General features: G+C 49.2%; 3 protein-coding genes across 3 annotated transcripts in view; 1 reads left to right on the top strand and 2 right to left on the bottom strand.

The window, feature by feature from the left end:
- Window positions 1-570: 570 nt before the first annotated feature.
- msto1 (misato mitochondrial distribution and morphology regulator 1) lies at window positions 571-8,904 on the bottom strand. Its single transcript, XM_066721264.1, has 14 exons — window positions 8,646-8,904; window positions 8,151-8,286; window positions 6,831-6,900; window positions 5,349-5,424; window positions 5,030-5,084; window positions 4,638-4,788; window positions 4,077-4,194; window positions 3,732-3,866; window positions 3,409-3,561; window positions 3,111-3,242; window positions 1,990-2,174; window positions 1,631-1,735; window positions 1,181-1,296; window positions 571-944 (listed from the first exon to the last, which is right to left on the bottom strand). Exons 1-14 carry the CDS (start codon window positions 8,727-8,729, stop codon window positions 718-720), a joined length of 1,743 nt encoding a protein of 580 aa, XP_066577361.1. The 5' UTR covers window positions 8,730-8,904; the 3' UTR covers window positions 571-717.
- Window positions 8,905-9,908: 1,004 nt separating this feature from the next.
- On the top strand, window positions 9,909-12,961 carry tmem79a (transmembrane protein 79a). Its single transcript, XM_066721265.1, has 5 exons — window positions 9,909-10,016; window positions 10,749-11,440; window positions 11,528-11,740; window positions 11,908-12,121; window positions 12,210-12,961. Exons 2-5 carry the CDS (start codon window positions 10,843-10,845, stop codon window positions 12,418-12,420), a joined length of 1,236 nt encoding a protein of 411 aa, XP_066577362.1. The 5' UTR covers window positions 9,909-10,016; window positions 10,749-10,842; the 3' UTR covers window positions 12,421-12,961.
- A 5,660-nt stretch (window positions 12,962-18,621) lies between these two features.
- Window positions 18,622-20,052, bottom strand: part of glmp (glycosylated lysosomal membrane protein) — a 3,875-nt gene continuing 2,444 nt past the window's right edge. Inside the window, exons 4-6 of the mRNA XM_066721266.1 lie at window positions 19,856-20,052; window positions 19,477-19,754; window positions 18,622-19,354 (exon numbers count right to left, since the gene is read on the bottom strand). The exon at window positions 19,856-20,052 is cut by the window's right edge and continues 22 nt beyond it. Of these exons, the coding sequence (XP_066577363.1) occupies window positions 19,183-19,354; window positions 19,477-19,754; window positions 19,856-20,052 (647 nt within the window). The 3' untranslated portion in view covers window positions 18,622-19,182. The remainder of the gene's footprint in view (window positions 19,355-19,476; window positions 19,755-19,855) is intronic.

Genomic DNA, 20,052 nt, shown 5'->3' on the forward strand with positions numbered 1-20,052 from the left:
TGAGAGGAAGAGAGAGAGATGTTCCAAACTTGCCAGACCTCTGAAAACTCAGGGACAGATAGAGAGAGAGAGAGAGAGAGAGACAGGCAGGCATCTTCATTTAATTACTGTTTACACAACACCTCCACAATTACTGAGTGTTCGGCCCCAGACTCTCTCCTTGTCTATCCGTCTCCTCCGTTTCCGTCTCCGTTTCTCTTTGTGCCCCTCTATTGCTCACTCATCCATCTTGTCCTTTGAATTTCTCTCTCTTGCTCCCTCTATCTCTCTCTCCATGTATATACTATTATACTGTTGAAGGCAGTGTATCAGTGAGTCAGTCAGTGTATCAGTCAGTGTGTCAGTGTGCAAGTCAAAACCCCAAATGTCCTCACTTTGGGGCTGTGCTGCCCTCTTGTGGCCACTCAATACAAACACACACAGACACACAGACAGACACTGACACACACACACACACAAAATCCATGCCCTCTCCCTGATGTGAGACGACTCAAGAGGCTGCAAACTAAAGCAGATCAATCTGATCAGGGAAAGACGAGGAGGATGAACAGAAGACAGCAGTGGCTAGAGTTCATACCAAATCATTTTATTTACAGGTTAGTCCCCCAGTCAGACAGACGCCCTGGACAGCACTGGGGTTCTGCTGCCGCCCAACATTATGCAGCACTGACTCTGGCTACAGCACAGCACAGCTCTCTCCCTCTCTCTCCCTCTCCCTCAGTCGGACTCGTCCCCGGAGGAGCTCGCGGGGGGGCCGTAGCACTGGGCCAGTGTGCGCAGCTGCTCCAGCGCCTCCTGCAGGTCCGACAGCTCGGGGCCGGCCGAGAGGAAGCTGGTGAGGCGGCGGGGGTCCAGGGCGGTGGTGGAACTGCACAACTCGGCCAGGCTGCGGCGCACGGCGGGGGAGGACTGCAGGGACGACAGAACCGCCATGCTGCGCACAGCTGGGGAGGGAGGGAAAGAAGGTGAGCAGTTTCATTAGGAGGGTAACAAGAAGAGTAGGAGAGGGTGTTCAGCACAAAATATATAGAGCCAGAGAGACAGAGAGACTGACAGCCAGACAGAGAGACAGACAGACATAAACTGATACAAGAGACTACTAAATTGAGACCAGAAGACTGGGACAGAGAGAGAGAGAGACAGCCAACAGCCGGATGGACGGACAGACAGACAGGCTCACCAGAGTGAGGGGGGCGGGGGCTGCTCTGCAGGAGGCCCTGCTCTCCGAGGGAGGGGCGGAAGATCTGCGGAAATGGGGGGGTGAGCCTGCAGGGACTGGACACCAGCTGCACCGCCCTGCACAGACACACAGTCCATCAAACAGTCAGACGCACACAGCGTACAGTGCACAATCAGCGTGTTTAAAGTGCGTGCAGTGTGCACAGTGTGTTTACAGTGTGCAGTCAGTGTGTTTAAAGTGCGTGCAGTGTGCACAGTGTGTTTACAGTGTGCAGTCAGTGTGTTTAAAGTGCGTGCAGTGTGCACAGTGTGTTTACAGTGTGCAGTCAGTGTGTTTACAATGTGTGCAGTGTGCCATCAGTATGCACAGTGTGTTTACGGTGTGCAGTCAGTGTGTTTACGGTGTGCGGTGTGTTTACAGTGTGTGGTGTGCAGTCAGTGCGAGACTCACACGGGGGTGCTGGGGTAGTGGTTCCCAATGAAGGTTTCCAGCACCTCGTCTCCAGAGTCACAGTCATGCAGCGGGGAGGGGGGGGTGTTCCCGGGGGGCAGGGAGCTGTGGAGACACGGGATCTCACAGGACTTCTCCGACGCTCAGAGAGCACACGGCCTGTCTGATTGGTCTAATCTCACAGACACATAGGAGCGTCCCCGGAGGGCTCCAGTCAGGGCCTCGCTGTCCAGGGACGGATCCCACATCGGTGCTCAGGTGTAGTCTCACCAGCCTGGAACTCTCACAGCTCGTCCCAAGCTCTATTGGAGTGTTCAGTCACAGGCAACGGAAGCCACAGGGTAGGACGGGGCACTCACCTCACCAGACTCCGCCCCTCCACCCCTCTCAGGGTCACCGACTGGCCGAAAACGCGCCCATCACCCAGCTCCGGGCAGGCTGACAGGGGTCTCCAGGGCAGCGCGTTGCCACAGCTGCTCAGGGCGTCCGGGAGACAGCTGCCTTGCATCATGGGAAAGGGGATGGCACCATAGGCTGCCACTACCTGGAGCAGAGAGACAGATCACACCTCTCCCTCCTTCCATCTGTCTTCTCCTTCACTAGTCTCTAATCTTTCTGTCCTTCTCTAGCTACCTATGTACCTATGTGTTCGTAAGAGACTATGTCAATCTGGAGGTCCATCAGAGGGGCAAGGAGGAAGCCTATAAGAACTGGCACATACAAGATCTGGGGGAGCTCAGGATCCCATGATGGGACCCACCTCCGGGGACGGTCAGTTCCCCCTGCTGGAGCCCGAGTCCAAGATCTTTTAAAGATTTTATGGATGATTTTTTTTTAAAAAGATTTTAAAAATGAATCTTAATTGTTTTTAAAGATTTAGTTGCTTTTAAACCACATTGTTTAGGGTTTTTGGTATAGTTTTGTTATATTCTTTTGTCAAATACATTGACCGTTTTGGATTTAATTTTAAATGCATTGGACCTTTTAAGTTTGTTTTTTATTTTTACCTTTTTAATTGTTTCTTTATTTTGTCCAATGCATTTTCAGTTATTTTCAATGTATTTGACTTTTTTGTTGGTGAGCAGTTTTTGCTTTTATCACGTTTGTTTTGTTGTTTTGGGCACGTTTAATTTGAAGTTAATTGTTTTATTGTTTGTTAAAATCACAGATTTTAAAAATTTTAAGTGATTTTAAGGATTGATTTTAAAGATTTTAATCATAAGTATTAAAAAATTGATTTGTTTTTATTCATGTAAAATGTAAAATACTACACCAAATAAACAGTATTTTACCTATGTATTTTGTTTAAGTTAATCACGTTAAGATTTTAAATTTTTGTAAGTGATTTTAGAATTGTTTTAATTTGTTTTAATCATAAGTATTACAATTTTGAATATTTTTAAATTGTAATGTAAAATACTAAAACAATAAAACAGTATTCTCTAGCTACCTCTCCCCTCCCCCTCCCCAACCCTCTCACCTTCCTCCCGGACACAGCCAGCGCGTCTCCCAGCTGCCACATGGGGGTGCCTCCCTGGCCCAGCCTGTAGGGCACAGTGACCGTGTCCAGAGCCATGGCTAGAACCGCACTGGAGTGGTACCACAGAGAGTCCTGGGGGGAGGGAAATAGAGTGTGCAGGACATGTCATCCCATATTAACCGTACTAGTGTGTGTGTGTGTGTGTGTCTCGGTGAGTGACTGTGTGTGTGTGTGTGTGTGTGTGTGTGTGTGTGTGTGTGTGTGTGTGTGTGTGTCGGGGAAGGAGTTCACTACTCACATCGAGCTGCAGGTGGGGGAAGGAGGAGGGTGGAGGCGGGTGTCGCCCCAGCCCGCCCCTCAGGGTCAGAGGGCAGAAGAGAGAGCTGTGATTGGATAGGTTGACCACGCCCAAGGCAGAGTTGATCAGGTGGTACACGTCCTTCATTGGGCTCTGCCACAACACAACACCACCACAACTATTACACAGCACACCATCACACAACGAAAGCAACCACTGCAGAACTCGATGACAACAACACAGCTGTCGCACAGTTATTCACACAACACTAACAATAACAGGACACACAACAGCATAACCGCAAGACAGACAGACAGACTCACAGGGTCGGGATAATTGACAGGTGCCAGCCCAAAGGTGAAGATGCCTCGCCCCCCGTATGAGTCGTGCAGGAGCTCTGTGACCCCTGACCCCAAGCCCGAGAACCCATCCTGCAGGTCACACAGCACCTGGAACCCCTGAGAGAGAGAGAGAGAGAGAGAGAGAGTGTGTAGGAGGTGTGCTGAACTCTTGAATGCTTTAATTTAATTTTGTGTGACTGTACTCCTGTAGTGCTTGTGTAGGCGGTAATTGGCCCTGGATAGCTTCACGGCCCTGGACAGACCCTGTGTAGCCCTGTGTGGGGGGGACGAGGTACACTGTCCCCCCCTGATGGTCATGGGGCTGACCTGCAGGTAGTCGCACTCCTCCACGAAGAAGTGCAGCCGGTCCTCCAGGTCCTCCTGCAGGGCGGCTGAGCTGCACAGCGCCTCCCCCTGGCCAAACGCCTCCAGACGGCTGGACTCCCTGAGAAAGAGAGAGAGAGAGAGACATATAATGACTTAGAGATACACATAGGGACTAAAGGACAGACACACACACACAGACACACAGGGGGCTATGGGACAGACACACAGATAGACACACAGAGGCTATGGGACAGACACACAGACGAACACACAGGGGCTATGGGACAGACACACAGATAGACACACAGGGGCTATGGGACAGACACACAGATAGACACACAGGGGCTGTGGGACAGACACACAGACAGACAGACACACTTAGGGGATATGGGACAGATATGCACACAGCCTGAGACACACACAGGGGCTAAGGGACAGACACACAAATTGAGACAGATATAGAGGTTAAGAGACAGACACACACAGAGGCTATGGGACAGACACACACACACACAGACAAACAGACATCCAGCGTGCGGTAGAGGGCGGCGAAAGACTGACCCCTCGTGGTTGTACTGGTTGATGATGGTCAGGGTGCGGGGGTGCAGATGGACCCTCAGGAAGTCCGACCACACCCTCACACTGCCCTCCAGCCTGTACCGCTTCTGAGCGCGCTCCAGGCTCACGTTCACCGTTTCCATCGCAACGCTCCCTGCCGAGGGGACAGCGGGGATATCAAACACGAGCCCCGTGTCCGTCCGACTCACTGTCTCTCTGTCCGACTGTCCCTGTCTCGCTCAGTCTCAGGTCTCTCTATCTACCCGTCGTGTCTGCTTCATCTCACTACCTGTCTCTCCCTATTATGTCTGTCTCTGTCTGTCTTAATATGAAGGCAACAGTTATAATAACCAGAAAACAACAACAACAATAATGACAACAACAATAATAATAACCTGTACACTGTAGCTGTGTTGTGTCAAAGTCTCCCTCCGTCAGCACCTCCCCCCCCTGGACAGAAAGAGAATTACATCAGTGGAGAAGAGAGAGAGAGAGAGAGAGAGAGAGAGAGAGAGAACAGAAAAAACAGAGAAAAGATAGAGAGGTAGAGGAGGGAGATAAAGGCTTGTGGAAAAGAGAGGGAGTAGGAAAGAGAGAGGGAGGTGGAGAGTTTAGTGACACGGCCAGTTTTTATACAGGGTTACTTTTTGATGGAACTGCATATTTATTTATTTTAAGTTAGTTTTGGGAGTGAGGGATGGGGGGTGCACTCACGTCCAGTCTGTCGAGATCCTGCAGGAAAGTGTTCTTTGTGGGGGGGGTCTCTCTGTGGGTCATCAGTTCCCCCTCCCTGAGAAAAAGAGAGAGATGAGATGTGAGTGACAAAGGCATGACATTGACAGACACTGTTGAGATCAAATGTTAACAAAGAGCGAGAGGGAGAGGGAGAATGAGGGAGGGAGAGGGAGCAACCAAGAAGGAGTGACTAAGAGGGAGGGAGAGAGAGCAAGATGGAGATAGTGAGATGGAGGGAGGGAGCAACAGAGGGAGGGAGTGAGGGAGAGGGAGAGGGAGGGAGAGCAAGAGGGAGAGGGAGGGAGCGACTGAGAGGGAGAGAGCAACCAAGAGGGAGCGACCGAGATGGAGTGAGTGAGAGGGAGGGAGAGAGAGCAAGAGGGAGGGAGGGAGCGACTGAGAGGGAGAGGGAGGGAGGGAGCGACTGAAGCCCGATTTATACTTCTGCATAGGTACGCATATGCGTCTCTGTGTAGCGTCGCAGAGCAGGGGTTTCTGGGTAAGCGTAGCCCGCAGCCTCACAGAGGAGCCGACGTGCACTCCTCCGAAATCTCTGATGCGATTCTCTGCGGTCCTGTGCGACATAGTATTTCAAATCATCCACGAAACGCATCTGTTGCAGTAACAGCCTGTACTGGCCTGGACATGTGCAGAGGTCTGGGGTGCTGTTTCTGTCATTCATAATTTTGAGCACATAATGAGTATGTTGTCCCACAAAGTGCCCACTTATTTCGTGCTTGGCAATTTTGTGGACAAAAAGTAAAACGTACTTTGTCTTCCGTGGACGGACTGAACAGCTGAGTATGCATTATATCTATGTAAGGAAAAATACATTTTGTGCACCAGTCAACCTGTGGCCAGCCCGTCACCAATCAACATCATTATAAATCTTTCACAATTACTAATTCTATTTCAAAGATCAGATTGTGGGCTATTAAATATTCAGTATAGCCTATATAAACTGCGGGTCGGTGGTTGGAGAAGTAAGTATTTATAGCTTAAGTTTGAGGAGTTTACAGCTGAAACGCCGCATAGGTATTTAACGGATATGTGGGAGAAATTCACATACGCAGAGAGATTTACTTTTGAATTGAAAAAGCGGCTATGCTGGTTCTAGTGTTAAGTCTCTAGCCAACTATAGCAAGACCATATATATCTGCACATACAGGATGCAATTTGTATTTGTGTGTATGTGCGTGTAGTTTCTGTATGTGTACAGCATGTGTTAATTTACATCCATACAAACCTAGGTACACCATAGAAAGCTGGTTTTGTTTTCTGTAGACTGCGATGTGTTAATGCGACACTGCCCCCTATCCTCGTGTCAATATTATGTGCATGACGCCTGCGCAGACGCAGAAGTATAAATCGGGCTTGAGAGGGAGAGGAAAAGAAAGGTTGGAGAATGAGAGGGAGGGTGGGAGTGACTGAGAGGAAGGGAGAGAGAGGGGGTAGACTCACCAGGTGAATGAGTTCCCTTCTTTCCCTGTCTCGTACAGACTGCCCTCCTGTCTCAGAGAGCTCAGACTGCCTGGAGAGAGAGAGAGTTGTATGTGACAAATTACTACTACTAATATTAATAACACACTTGTCTGTGTGTTATTAGTAGTACACACCCACACTTGTGCACCCTCCATCCATCCATCCATTGTTGTCCTTCGTAACCGATGATGACTTCCACTACTACGTGTCAGTTTTCTGATGACGGTATAAACCTATGTGGGACGCACACTGTCTGCTACAGACAGGGCAAACAAAGAGGCCAGTCATTTGGTGGGTGCCTCCTCAGACATTTTGCCAGTTGTCTGAGGAGCGAAGGACCGAGAGACAGTTGGACTCATGGCTCTGTTGTCATTTAATATGAAATAATTCAAGCAGTTTCAGATGCCGGGTGTACAGCGTCCACGTTTCACATCCGTACAATAAGGTGGACATGCATACTGCCTGATAGACAGAAACTTTGGTCTGAAAGAGCAGATTGTTGTTATTAAAGACTCTCTTTCTCAGATGGCCAAAAGAGCAGGAGGCTTGTTTGATTCTGTATTGGATGTCCTCGTCGATGGTACAGGCTTCAGAGAGGATGTTTCCCAGGTATTTGAAGTATGGAACAATGGCAAGTTTAGAGTCTGAGATTAAGACGTCTGGTTCGGTTAGAGGACTGGAAAACCCCTGACACAGGACTGCAGTTTTTGAAATATTACCTGACAGTCCCATTCTGGTGTATGCCCTGAGCGCTGCCGTTCGGGTGGCTTGCAGCGCAGTTGGGGTGTGTGCCGCAAAAGAACAGTCGTCAGCATATTGAATCTCAAGGATGGGCTGAGATGTGGGTTTTGTGACAGCCTGGAACCAATCCAGTCTGAAATCCAGAAATACTCCACTCTCCCGTTTCTATTTCCTTGTGTAGACGTGTTGTGACGCACAGGAGAAAGACATTAAATAGGACTGGTGCAAGCACACAACCTTGTCTTACACCAGTTCCTACTTTAAAAGCTGTGGACTCTGGTAGCAGGTCTTCAGCGGTGTTTCCGTCCGTCCGTCTGTGGAGCATAATCTTTGCCAGGACTTTAGCAGCGACAGCCAGCAGGGATATGCCCCGGCTGTTGCTGCAGACAGACTTATCACCTTTGTTTTTATAGATGGTGATGACGTTGGCATCCCTCCATACCTCCAGGATGAATAGATAGAGAGCTCTGGTGCAGTGATAGCCCCCCAGCCGGAAGATTTCAGCACCCTCTCTCATGCACCCACACACAGGAACACACAGACAGACACACACCCTACCCTTCAGGTCCATGGCGATGAGGCGGGGGGTGTAGGTGGTCTGCCCCCCCAGTGTGACCCCCTCCCGGTAAAGCACATCACTGTGCAGCTCGGTGGGCGGGGCGTTGGGGTCAGGATCATAGCTTAGAGACGCGTCCTGCAGCAGGAAGGGGGCACACAAATGCACATTTTAAAATGCAGTATCTCCAGTCTGTCCTACTGTACATTGTTGCTGCTGCCAGATAAATCCACATTGTTCAACACAGCGCAAATATTATACACACACACATTGACTACAGCTGTAAAATGATACTGTCGAATATAATGCAACTACGCAGTAGCATATATATTGGTCGATAGTTGCTGTACTGGTGTTACACCTCATGTATCACTGTTATTACAAACGTATTGCTTTAGACCATATTCCACGCACATCTGTCAATTATATTAAATATATATAATGCCCATGTGAAGGCGAGAATCAGAAGAAATAATAATAATACGTTTTTTACTAACCTGTAAATTCCACCAATGTGTCCCCACGAAGTTGGAGTAGTGCCCGAGTTGCAGAGTCACTACCTCCCGACACACGCTGGCCATCGTGTCTTGAAAGTATCCGACATACACAAGAAACAGGGATCAATAAATTGGTGAATATGTTCTGTTCCAAACAAAAACTCAATATTCATAAACACACGTCCGCACGTCCGAGTACCAGCGTCACAGGCATGTCAAGCACAGCAGACGCGACGCTCAACCGGACGTGCTGTCTCACGGTGCCCCGCCCTCTTCCCGTACCGGGGCCATGCTGGCGTCTGATTGGCCGGATGGAGACCGATCTGAAGAGTGATTGGCTCTTCCGGCCTGTCTTTCACCGAGTTCTGCCGTCGAGGTAGTTTGTGTGCGCAGGGCCAGGCAGACGCACATGGAGCAGCGAGCCTTGCGATTGGCGCGCAGGCTGCCGGTCCGGGTGTAAACAGCGGCTCTGATTGGCTCACGGAGAAGGGGTGAAAGGTCAACCCCGGAGGTGTTGGTCGCGTTCGCGTAGCGCAGTTCCCCGCAGATCTGCGCGGCTCCACCAATGGGATGGGTGGGATTCTGCAGATCTGCGCACAACTGCTGAAAGTAGTATGACAGTTTATTATGACTGTTGTATAGCGCATTGATTTTGTGTATAATGTTTTGCATCTGTATGTCGCTTTAATCGGGGCAGTGCCTCTGCAAAGAACTTATAATTATTCATGACCAATCCTACATTATTTTCAATGGCAGTTGTACATATTTTAATCAGTTATAAACAAATAATGCTGAATGATATCAGGAAAAAAAAAACAATATTGTACCATATGTACACCATGGTACATCTAACATGGTACTACACTTTACCATGTTCTACCTTTGTTTTACCACAGTACACTACACAAGATGATTCTCCAATATAATAATAATAATAATTGATCATGAAGATAATCCACACAAATTAAGCCTTATTTACTTTAAAACCCCTTAATAATATGCAAATACGAGCCCAATTGGGGAAAGACACAAAGTGTGGTGCAGGACATACTTGTTGCATAGTTGTTGTAAGTGTCTGGGAAATAATGGGAAATAATAATCGTCATTATTGACCTATAGACTAATTATTAACTGCCTTTTCTGTGGCTCTAGAGAAGCAAGTCCACTGTGCCCTGCTGCACAATACAGTACGTGCAGTGTTTCTCAGTGTGCAAGAAAAACGGCCTCCCCTTTAAAGGAAGCCCCTTTAAGAAGATCTCACCTGGACACACCTGCAGCCAGGCCCTCCCCCACCGAAACCTCCACAGAAACAAGCCCGACAGAGAGGGGCAATGGCGGCCTGTGCGGAGCAGCTGAGCCGCTGACTTTTGAGTGAGTACCGACTCGTACACATACCGTGACACCGGTATCGACACACCGGCATCGGCGTATCGGTAATAAATCGACGCCTGGGCGGTGTGACGGAGGTTATCACGTGATTGAAAAGTACTGTTTGTTTTATTTGGCGTGCGCAGTGTCGTGAAGTTTGGGTCGGTGACAGTCACACTACAGGGATGTATTTTCAGAATTGCATTGTTGCCCTCTGGTTTGCAATATAGTGAGCTTGTCGTGGATGTACTTGTCAGCCGGATAGTTTTGAGTACAATCTTTGACTGAATTTTTTTGGGTAAAGACACTCACCTGTCTGGCCAATGAGAGAGAGGGTTGGAAACGAGTGACGGGTCAGTCGACCAATCAGAGGGCTCGGCAAGAGAGTTTTTAAAGCATTTTTAATCAACGACTCGATTATTCACGGAGGGATCTGAGCTGCACCGCCTCGGTGAAAGAAAAGCTGGGATTTTAAGACTGGTTAATGGTGTCCCATCCCTCTCCCACTCATTTATTTACGCACACATGCTGGTCATGGACAAAAGTACACAAAAAGTAACTGATGAGGGGGGGTAATCTTCCTCGATTCAAATTGCATCTTTAGATTCTGCCATCCATGTCTCTCCCTCACACACACTACCTCTCCCCAGCACTGCCGGTCACTGTTCTACAGGATTTGTGGTTAGATTTCGTGTTCCAGAATTGTGTTACATCCTGGCATCTTGATTCTTTCAGGAGATCCTCGAGAACCAGGAACGAGCGAGAGGGGAGGGGACGGACACCTTTGGCACAGACGTACAGACGCTCCTGTCCTAAAATAAAAATACTGATGTACCCCGATTCAGGGCCAACCCCCCCCACGGAGGACGAGGGGTTCCCTGAAAACATGGGGACAAGCCCTGTACCCCACAAAACAGCACAGGGGGGACAGGAGGAGGAGGAAGAGGAGGAGGAGGAGGAGGAGGAGAAGACGACGACGACGACGACAGGGGAAGAGAGGAGCGGGAAGTGTGAAGAGGAGGAGGAGGAGGAGGAGGATGTGAGTTTGGCATGCATGGAACCCAGTACTCTACAGTGGACAGAGAAGAAGGAGGAGGAGGAGGAGGAGGAGGAAAAAGATTACGAAGATGAAGAGAGAACGCGCTCTCTGGAGTCTCTGGGCGCCTCGCACAAGGAGATGGACAAGAAGGAGAGGTTGGGGAAGATGGACGAGCTGGGAATAGAGATCGAGGAGGGGGAGAACTGCCTGCCGGAGACGGCGGCTGCCGTCTTCCACCCCAGCGTGCAGATCGTGCACCCCGGCCGCGAGGAGGAGGAGGGGGACGCCGGCTGTGGAGACTCTGAAAAGAGCCCCTTTCTCCGCCCCCAGGGGACCCTGCCTGATGGATACTTCCCGGACTGGCATGAGGAGGACCGGCACCAGACAGGTACCCCAACTCACACCTCTGTCTGTCTGTCTGAAGTGTAAAACGGCTACATAACGAGTCTCTCTTCCCACACTCCTCCTCCCCCAGGGGGCTGCACGTGTTGCAGCAGGGGCTGTTGCTGTGGTTATGACGCTCTGAAGGCGGGGGCAGGGCTGATGTCGGCAGGGCTGCTGTGCCCCCTGCTGCTGTGGGGGGGGTATGCGCTGCTGCCCTTTGACGCCCCACTGCTCAAGGATGCCCCCCAAAGGCTGGTCTACACACTGCACTGCGCCACCTTCGCCACCGTGCCCATCCTGCTGGGTGAGAGAGAAGCACTGACTGACTGCTACGCAGACGCACTGACTGACTGCTACACTGACTGACTCTTTCTGCCTTTTACACATTGGATCTGTAGTGGAAACTCCCTGTATCTGTGCTGCAGATGCATAGTAAGCTCTTGCATCACTCCCCTTTTCTCTCTCTCTCAGGTGTGCTGGTGCAGGGTTTGTGTCGGCTGTGCCCCCCGTCTCTCACCCTGCGCCGAGAGGACGACAAGGAGCCCACGCTGCACCAGCGTTTCGTCAACGACTCGGTTGGGCTGTTCCTGCTGTTCTTCCTGAACCTGGCGGCCCTCTCCACCTACCTGAGCCAGGAGCACCTCAAACTGGTACCCCTTCTCACCAGCCTGTTCGCCATGGGCAGGTACCTACTCCGCCTCTACTCCGGGTCTGCTCCGCTGTGCGTCCGCTCTCTTGCAGGTGAAGTGACCGTGTTTCTCGCTCTGTTCCAGGTTGGTGTACTGGCTGGCCTTCGCGCTGGGCAGCAGTTTCCGCAGCCTTGGTTTCGGCCTGACCTTCTTCCCCATCCCGGCGATGCTGGTGGCCAACATGTACTTCATGTTCGTCCTGGAGGGCAGCAGCATCTTCGCTCTCGAACCCGACCCTGACGCCCCGGGCCCCACTCAGGCCCCCAGCCCCGGTAAACAGAGGTTCTGGGGCTGATTTCCCCAAGGTCAAGAACCAGAAGAGACTAGCTTTTGCTGTGAAGGGTAAGCAATCTTGGCTATTCCAGTCCAGTCCAGTCCACACAATCAGTCTATATGATAAATTGAGCTTCAGCAAGGACCCCATTAAGCAATTAAAGGGTGAATCGTGGTGAATGGAGCGCTGACTGGATTTAGACACTGGTGCAATCCACTGGAGTGGACTGGACTGGAAGTGCCAGGGCTGGAGATGCCAACTATAGGCTGGTGAAGGACGGGGCAGCTGCCCTGACACTGTGACGTGGTCTGTGGCGTAGGTTACAGTTATTTAGTGCAATTCTGTCTGCAAGTAGAAAAGGAAATTGCAAGTTACACCTGTACATTTTTCTATTTTTATTCCTTTTTAAATATAGATATACTTGTTCGCAGGTTTATGTGATGATCGTGTTCGGTCGCTGATACGTTTTTTAAATTTTCATTTTGTTTCCTTATTCTTGTTCTTTCATTTTTTTTTCTTAAAGATAATGTTTTGTTTAAAAGAATAAATGCTTCAAGATCAATTCTTCTTGGGAGATGATGGTGTCAAAATCACACTTACATACAGCAGAGTCTCCAGCCCTGGTCCTGGAGAGAGACCATACACAGGCACATGTTTTCTAGATGCTTGCTAGGTGCACTACATACCACCCCCCGGCTGCCCCTGCTTCCTCAATGCTTCCCTTATGGGTAGGGGTGTCTTGACTCCAGTGCTGGGGGGCCGCAGTGTCGGCTGTTTTTTGTTCCAACAGGAACTCCCAATTACTTAATCAATGTCATTATTTACTCAGGTGGGGTTATGTAGAACTTTCATATCTTATTCCATCCATCCATTTTTGAAACTGCTTATCCTGGTGAGGGTCACGGGGAAGCTGGAGCCGATCCCGACAGGCATAGGGCGCGAGGCAGGAAATCATGATGCCAGTCCATCACTGGGCAACACACACAGACACACAGCAATTTAGAGCGACCAATCAACCTAAACTGTGTGAGGAGGTGGGAGGAAACTGGAGTGCCCGCAGAAAACCCACATGGATACGGGGAGAACATGCAAACTCCACACACAGGGGCACGCCGAGCCACGACTCGAACCCGGGGCCCTGGAGCTGTGAGGTAGCAGCGCTAACCACCGCGCCACCGTCCCCCCCTCATATTTTATTTTCATAGCCAATACCTGACAATTTGTTGATGATTCAAAACATTAAAGCCCCAGAACATGTCAGAGTCTGGAGAGAAGGGTTCAATTAATCCAGTTAATTGCTTTATTAGACCAATTAAGGAGCCGAGTGCTGGGCTGGAACAAAACCCAGCAGCCACTGCGGCCCCCCAGGACTGGAGTCTGACACTTGTATTAATTGCAGATACAGCAGTCGTTTCCTGCGTGCAGTTCCTTGCCAATTAAATTATTAATGCAAGTACGATTGACATTAAAGTATATATATTACTGTACAGGTCCACATCACCCTATACCAGTTGTTCTCAGCCCTGGTCCCGAGGAGCCCCTACTCTGCTGTTTTATGTTCCAGCGGAGCTCTCAATTACTTAATTAAACCCTTAATTGAACTAAACATTTGCTTACATTTGACTTCTTAAATGTTGTAACTGATCAAAAGTTGGTTCTTTATCAGTGACACAATTACCGCTACTGTTTAAAATAAGTATAAAGGTCTGATTTAGTAAAATATTTGTTAATGGGTTAATTAAATAATTGAGAGCTCCGTTGGAACAAAAACCAGCAGGGAAGAGGCTCTTCCAGGACCGGGGTTGGGAACACCTGCCCTATACACACCTCGGATCTCATCATAATGGACAGGTGAGGGTGAGGGTGAGGGTGAGGGTGGGGTTGACGTCACCAGCACCACAGCTGCGCAGCCTGCGAATCCGGACGAGCAGGTTCACCTGTTTTCAGTCGGAGGACAGGAAATGTATCGCGTCCACTGGGGGCGCCTTTTCATCCGCACTGGGGAACCTTCTCGGGGGGGGGGGGGAGTTACGAAGAGCCGCAGCTGGGGACGCTAAAAGAAACAAATAAAACAAAAAAATTACAGGAAAAGTAGACACTCGGATTCAGATCCCGACTCGGCTAAACTCGGGTCTCCTCGGCTCGGTCGGGCTCAGAGGGAGACGGAATGGCCAGCGAACAGACCCGCAGGAAGAACTGCTTATTTCGGCTGGCCAAGCACAGCTGCCCGTTTAAGAGGCTCAAGAAGAACAAGTGCTACGGTAAGAAGAGAGGGAGAAGGAGGGAGAGAGAGAGGGAGGGAGACATGATTGACTGGACATTATATTCAGGAGCTACACAAGGAGTCAGGAAGTAAAGTGCAGGACTCGAGTTACTCAACCACGACACTACTTTACTACACAATACTGTACTACACTGCATTATAGTACACTATACCATACTATACTACAGTATGACATACAACAATACTCTGCTACACTACTGCACTGTATTATAGCACACTTTATACTGTAGTATGACATACTACGCTGCACTGTACACTACTGCGCTTTCTTGCATGGGGGGATGGCTACAGAATAGTGTGTATAAAAAGTTACAGTCTCTATTTTGTGTATGTGATGTAGTGCCTTTGAGTATTAACATTAATACTGTATAATAGGGTTTGCCTGGACTGGTGTTTATGATATGTTCTGTATCATCTCTCGCCTGTTGCGTTAGCTGGGTGCTTTTGATTTACAAAGTGTTATTATTTAATACATTCCTCTTTTGTGTCTGTTGGCTGCTTTTAAGGGATATTGTAATGTTTGTGCGTGGGCAGTTTGGTGCTGAGCGCAGACAGGCTGGCAGCGCACAGTGCTGTCCATAGGCTCACACGTCACACACGATGCAGGGCTTCGTTTTTGGGAAGTTGCTGTCCTTCTGCAAAAACTGTCACCCCCCCCCCCCCCCCCCCTCTGCATACACACCACACCACAAGACGTGGGTAGATGTCTGCAGCGCAATAGAAAGGTTGCGATCCTGTAGCGCAGATCTCCGCAGTTTTTGCGCGGCTCCACCAATGGGATCGGCGGGATTATGCAGGTCTGCGCTACAACTACGCTGTGTGCTAGATTACCTACAGTGCTGGATTATTACTTATAGCACTGCCCCCCTCCCGCTGGATTTCGTTGCAATTGAGCTCTCAATTGCTTAATTAAACCCTTAATTGAACTTACAGTAGATAATGTCATCTGGCATTGCACTCAAGCTTATTTGCTCTTTTTCCATATGTATCAATTAACTAATTAACTTCAGTATTTTGTATGTGATCTATATCGTACATTATAAATATAAACTATTTGGACTTTATTTTATTCTTGACATATTTTTACACTTTTAAAATATATAGCCTACATTCTGGTGAGCTGTGTGTAGCAAAGGCACTTCATGAATAAGTTAAACAAATGCGAATAAATAAATATATTAAACCTCACCACTGCCATGTTGAATATTACAGCCAAACAGATGTGACCATAGTCTCTCCTGATTGGTCGATACCCACCTCAGGTGTAAGAGCACAGATAAGTAATCCAGCACAGTGATTGGAATTGGTTCTGGCTCTCAATGGCGCATTCCCACAGCAATGGACAACCCAGATCAAAAAAGTGCTCTGTGTGGATGGATCTTTTTAATTTTAACACATTATTATCATTTATTATTATTAATTCCACTACATCTATTCATAGCAAGTGTCTTCCTTCTTCTTTCCCCAGATATCCACGCTGTATCACCTCCAGCCGAGGCCGAGCGCTGGGCAGGGTTTGAACAAGCCCCCAGTTGCCCCCCACCCCTGTCCCAGCAATGTATCGCCCAGGTGGTCATCGAGCCACATCCCAGTCCAGTCACCGCCCGCTTTGCCCCGCTGGGAGAGCAATATGGTACAGTATTAATTTATTGGGGGGCATTTTAAGAGCTGAACAGTATTTCTAAGCATTGGGGAACTTATTAAAATGGAGTCCAATTAATTCTATGATCAATTGACCAAAACGTACATAGTCTGGGTAATCTGTGTCCATCTCTCAATTCAAATCAGAGATCTGATGACGACTCTTTCTCTCTCATTCAGAGATGGAGGGAGCAGAGATAGACGTGGACAATGTGGTGGTGCCGGTGCCTGCCCCCCCCAGCCCCACTCTGTCAGACAGCATGGGTCAGTGTCTGCCCCCCACCCCCTTCTGCTTCTCTCCCTTGCTCTCTCTTTGAGTGAGGCGCCCTCTTGCTCTGTCTGTTTCCCCATTCACACAGAAACTTATGCCGGGTTTTTGGTGGTATTTTATTACCGGGGTTAATGGGTTTATGCCGGCATTTCAATTCCAGCAATTTTCCACCTCGGGACCTAATCTAAATGCCAGCAATTTTCCGGCAACAGGTCTGTGTGAATGGAGCAGGAAAACGAATGCCGGCAAATGACTCGTCACATCCTCACGTTGTGCGTCAGCTGACTGATGTAACCAATCAGAATAGGGGCGCATTTTCGCCACGTTAAGCCACCTTTGACCAAGAACTTTTGACCATAACGAAAAACGGACCGGGTCGTTAGAAATGGTGGAGGTTGAAAACAATGCAGTCGCAGCAATTCTGAGTGTTTACTGATGAACCAAGAGGTTGTTAACTATTGTCACACATGTCAGTTCTATACCAATAAATCATGCAAAATATAATATCTCTATACATGCAAACGTGTTAGACTGCATTACAGTGACACTGATGGTAGTTTGTTTCAAGCTATTTTATTTTAAGTCAGTAATGTCAAACTTAAAATAATGAAAAATAAAATGTTTTGAGCACTCAATCAATCGCAGGTCTGCACACCCAAACTTTTACTAGATATAGATATACACGCAATGTAACGTCATGCTTTTTATCAAATTTTTTCAAATTGATTTAGCTTTGCTGCAGTATGTCAAGACCCAAACAATGGCTCTTGTTACACGATCATCAACCGAGAGCTGAGTCTCATACTGGGTTCACTGGTTCAAATGCTCTGTGAGCGCTGGGTCCAGTGTCCACACTGCAAAACACACAACCATACAGCCTGGTGACCCGGTCAGAGCACGATTACGCACCTAGATTGATGTATCATTTGCTTTCCCTCCTGACTATTTGTTCTTGGTAGACAGTCCGAACCGGCGCCAGTGTGATTGGGATGCGAACGTTGCCTGCATTTTGCATTTCCGTCTTTATCTCACGCCTTGTGTGTGTGTCTCTTCGTGACTAACAGTTGTGTTGCAATACTGTTGTTTCAGACATGGACAACGACATCGACCCAGAGACAGGAGAGAGGGCGCTGGGCTGAGGGAACCACACACACACACACGCACTCTCTCTCTCTCTCTCTCTCTACGGCTGTTACACAACAACACAGGAGTGCAGCACAATAATACATGACACACAGCGCAGTATAAAGCAAACATGATATAAAGCATACAGCTACAAATACACACACGCACACACACACGCACACACACATCTCTAAACTTTGTTCCTGTGTATGTCCTGTAGATTTTGTATCAGATTTACCATTTATTGTTTTCTAGGGTTAAAAAGTGAATTGTTTCAGTGTTTCAGCACAGTTTCTGGCCACAAATACGGGGTGGCACACTACAGTCCACTCCAGTGTTATCAGGTTAACATTGCAAGACTCCCCCGTCCACTGCACTGGACCAGGCTGGACTGAGCCCCCCCCGTATTGTAAACAGGGGAATATAAAGAGACTAAACTTATTGTTTTTTCCACATTTTTATTTGTTTTCGGAGGACACTGGACTGTCCCTGCACGCTGACGTTATTGTGAAAGTTTGTTAAAAATTAAATGTAAATATAAAAGGAAAAAGTGGTTTTATATACTCAATAAAGGTTTTATTCAGACACACGTTGTAACCTCTCCTCTCTATCCATCCCTCCCTGTCCCACCTCTCATCTCTTTCTGCATCTATCCTTCCCTCGTTCTTTCATCCGTCCCACTCTAACCCATCCATCTACCTCTATCCCTCCATCTCATAGTTTTGACTTTTGACATATGATAACCAAGTATGAGTAGATGAGTAATGTATTTTATATGGATAATACATAAGTATCAATGTACTGTGTCTGCCTCAGACAACGTCCCAACGCCTCACAAGGACAGCTGCTATAAAAGAGCAAAAACTGCCATTTCACAGTGGAAAGCACAGAAACACCTGAAAAAAAAAAAAGACATTATTTTTATTGAAAATAAAACCAGTATAATCTTGAAAATGAATCAGAGGTGATGGCTTTCAAGGTCAGGCTATGTGCAAAAGAGGCTTCTGTAACAGAGGATGCTGACAACGAACCTCTGCTTTTAAGGCACAGGCAACTGCCAATTACTGAGCCTCATCTCTGTGCTCTGTACCTGGGGGGGTTCTTCTGCTTTCACTTTCACCCTGAGCTCTTAATTGGTTAATTGGTTAACTGTGTCTCCGTGATCACACTGCAGACACATCTCTCGATCCTACCTCCACAGTACAGCTGAAATGGAGTGATCTCTTATTCTTCCAGCCGCTGTTCCGCACTCACCCGATTGGCGCCCTGAATCAGTGTGTGGCCTTTGAGTCCTGCTTGGGAGGGGACGAGTCTGATCTGGAGGCCATACCTGCTCCATGCCTTTGGCTGGGCCTGGATGCAACGTGTGGGTGTGTGGGGGAGGGTGTCGATTGGCTGATTGGGTCAGTGTGGCAACAATTCATTGGCTCTCAGTCTGCAGTGGGGACGAAGGGAGGCGGTCTCAGTTGATTGGCTCGTACTGGGGGGGAGCCCGTCCCTTCCGCTTCACGCACACGCAGACGCCGCCCAACAGGAGCAGCAGCGCAGGGGTGCCCAGGGCCACGGCCATGATGGACAGAACGAGAACGGAGAACGAGTCCCACGGAGGAGAGCCCACACCCACCAGAACAGTCCTGCAGGATGAGGGCGAGCGAGAGAGAGAGAGGAGGAAGGAGAGGGGGAAAATGTAAAAAATAAATCTGAAAGTCCGTCACTCACCAGCTGAGAGGGGGAGAGAGACGAGAGAGAGACTCACCAGCTGAGGTATTGGGTGCTGTTGTAGAAGGGCTCCCCCGCGATGCCGAAGGTCAGGTTCAGCCCGCTGACCTGGTACCCCTCGCCCAGCTGCTCCCCAAAAAACGCCCGCGCCAGGCTGGGCCGGGCTGGGGCAGGGCGTGGCTCCGGGGCAGAGTGCCGGGCGGGCGTGGCGAACTCGGTCAGGAGCTTCTCGGAGCGATAGCCCACCGGCTTCCACTGAGAGAAGCCCAGGGCTGCGGAGCTGGAGCCGGGACTCAGCGTCACCCACTGACACACCTGGAGAGGAGGAGGAGGAGGAGGAGGAGGAGGAGGTAAGAGAATTAGAAATCAGGAGATACACACAGAGAGAGATAATCAAAAGCCCACATGGACAGTACCTGGAAGATGGTGGGCGAGTACTCATCGTCGATGGAGTGCAGCGTGTCGACGCGGCTCGGCTGGTCCCGGGGCACCACGGCCGCCAGCTCCAGCACCAGGCGCGAGTGGTTGGACCGCACCGCCACCCCTTTGATCAGCACGCGCAGCTGGGAGGTGTTCGCGCTGTGCAGGAGGCGGGGCCAGGCCGAGCTCCGCC

The sequence above is a fragment of the Amia ocellicauda genome, chromosome 14 (genome assembly GCF_036373705.1).
Source record: "Amia ocellicauda isolate fAmiCal2 chromosome 14, fAmiCal2.hap1, whole genome shotgun sequence".
NCBI classification, from domain to species: Eukaryota; Metazoa; Chordata; class Actinopteri; order Amiiformes; family Amiidae; genus Amia; species Amia ocellicauda.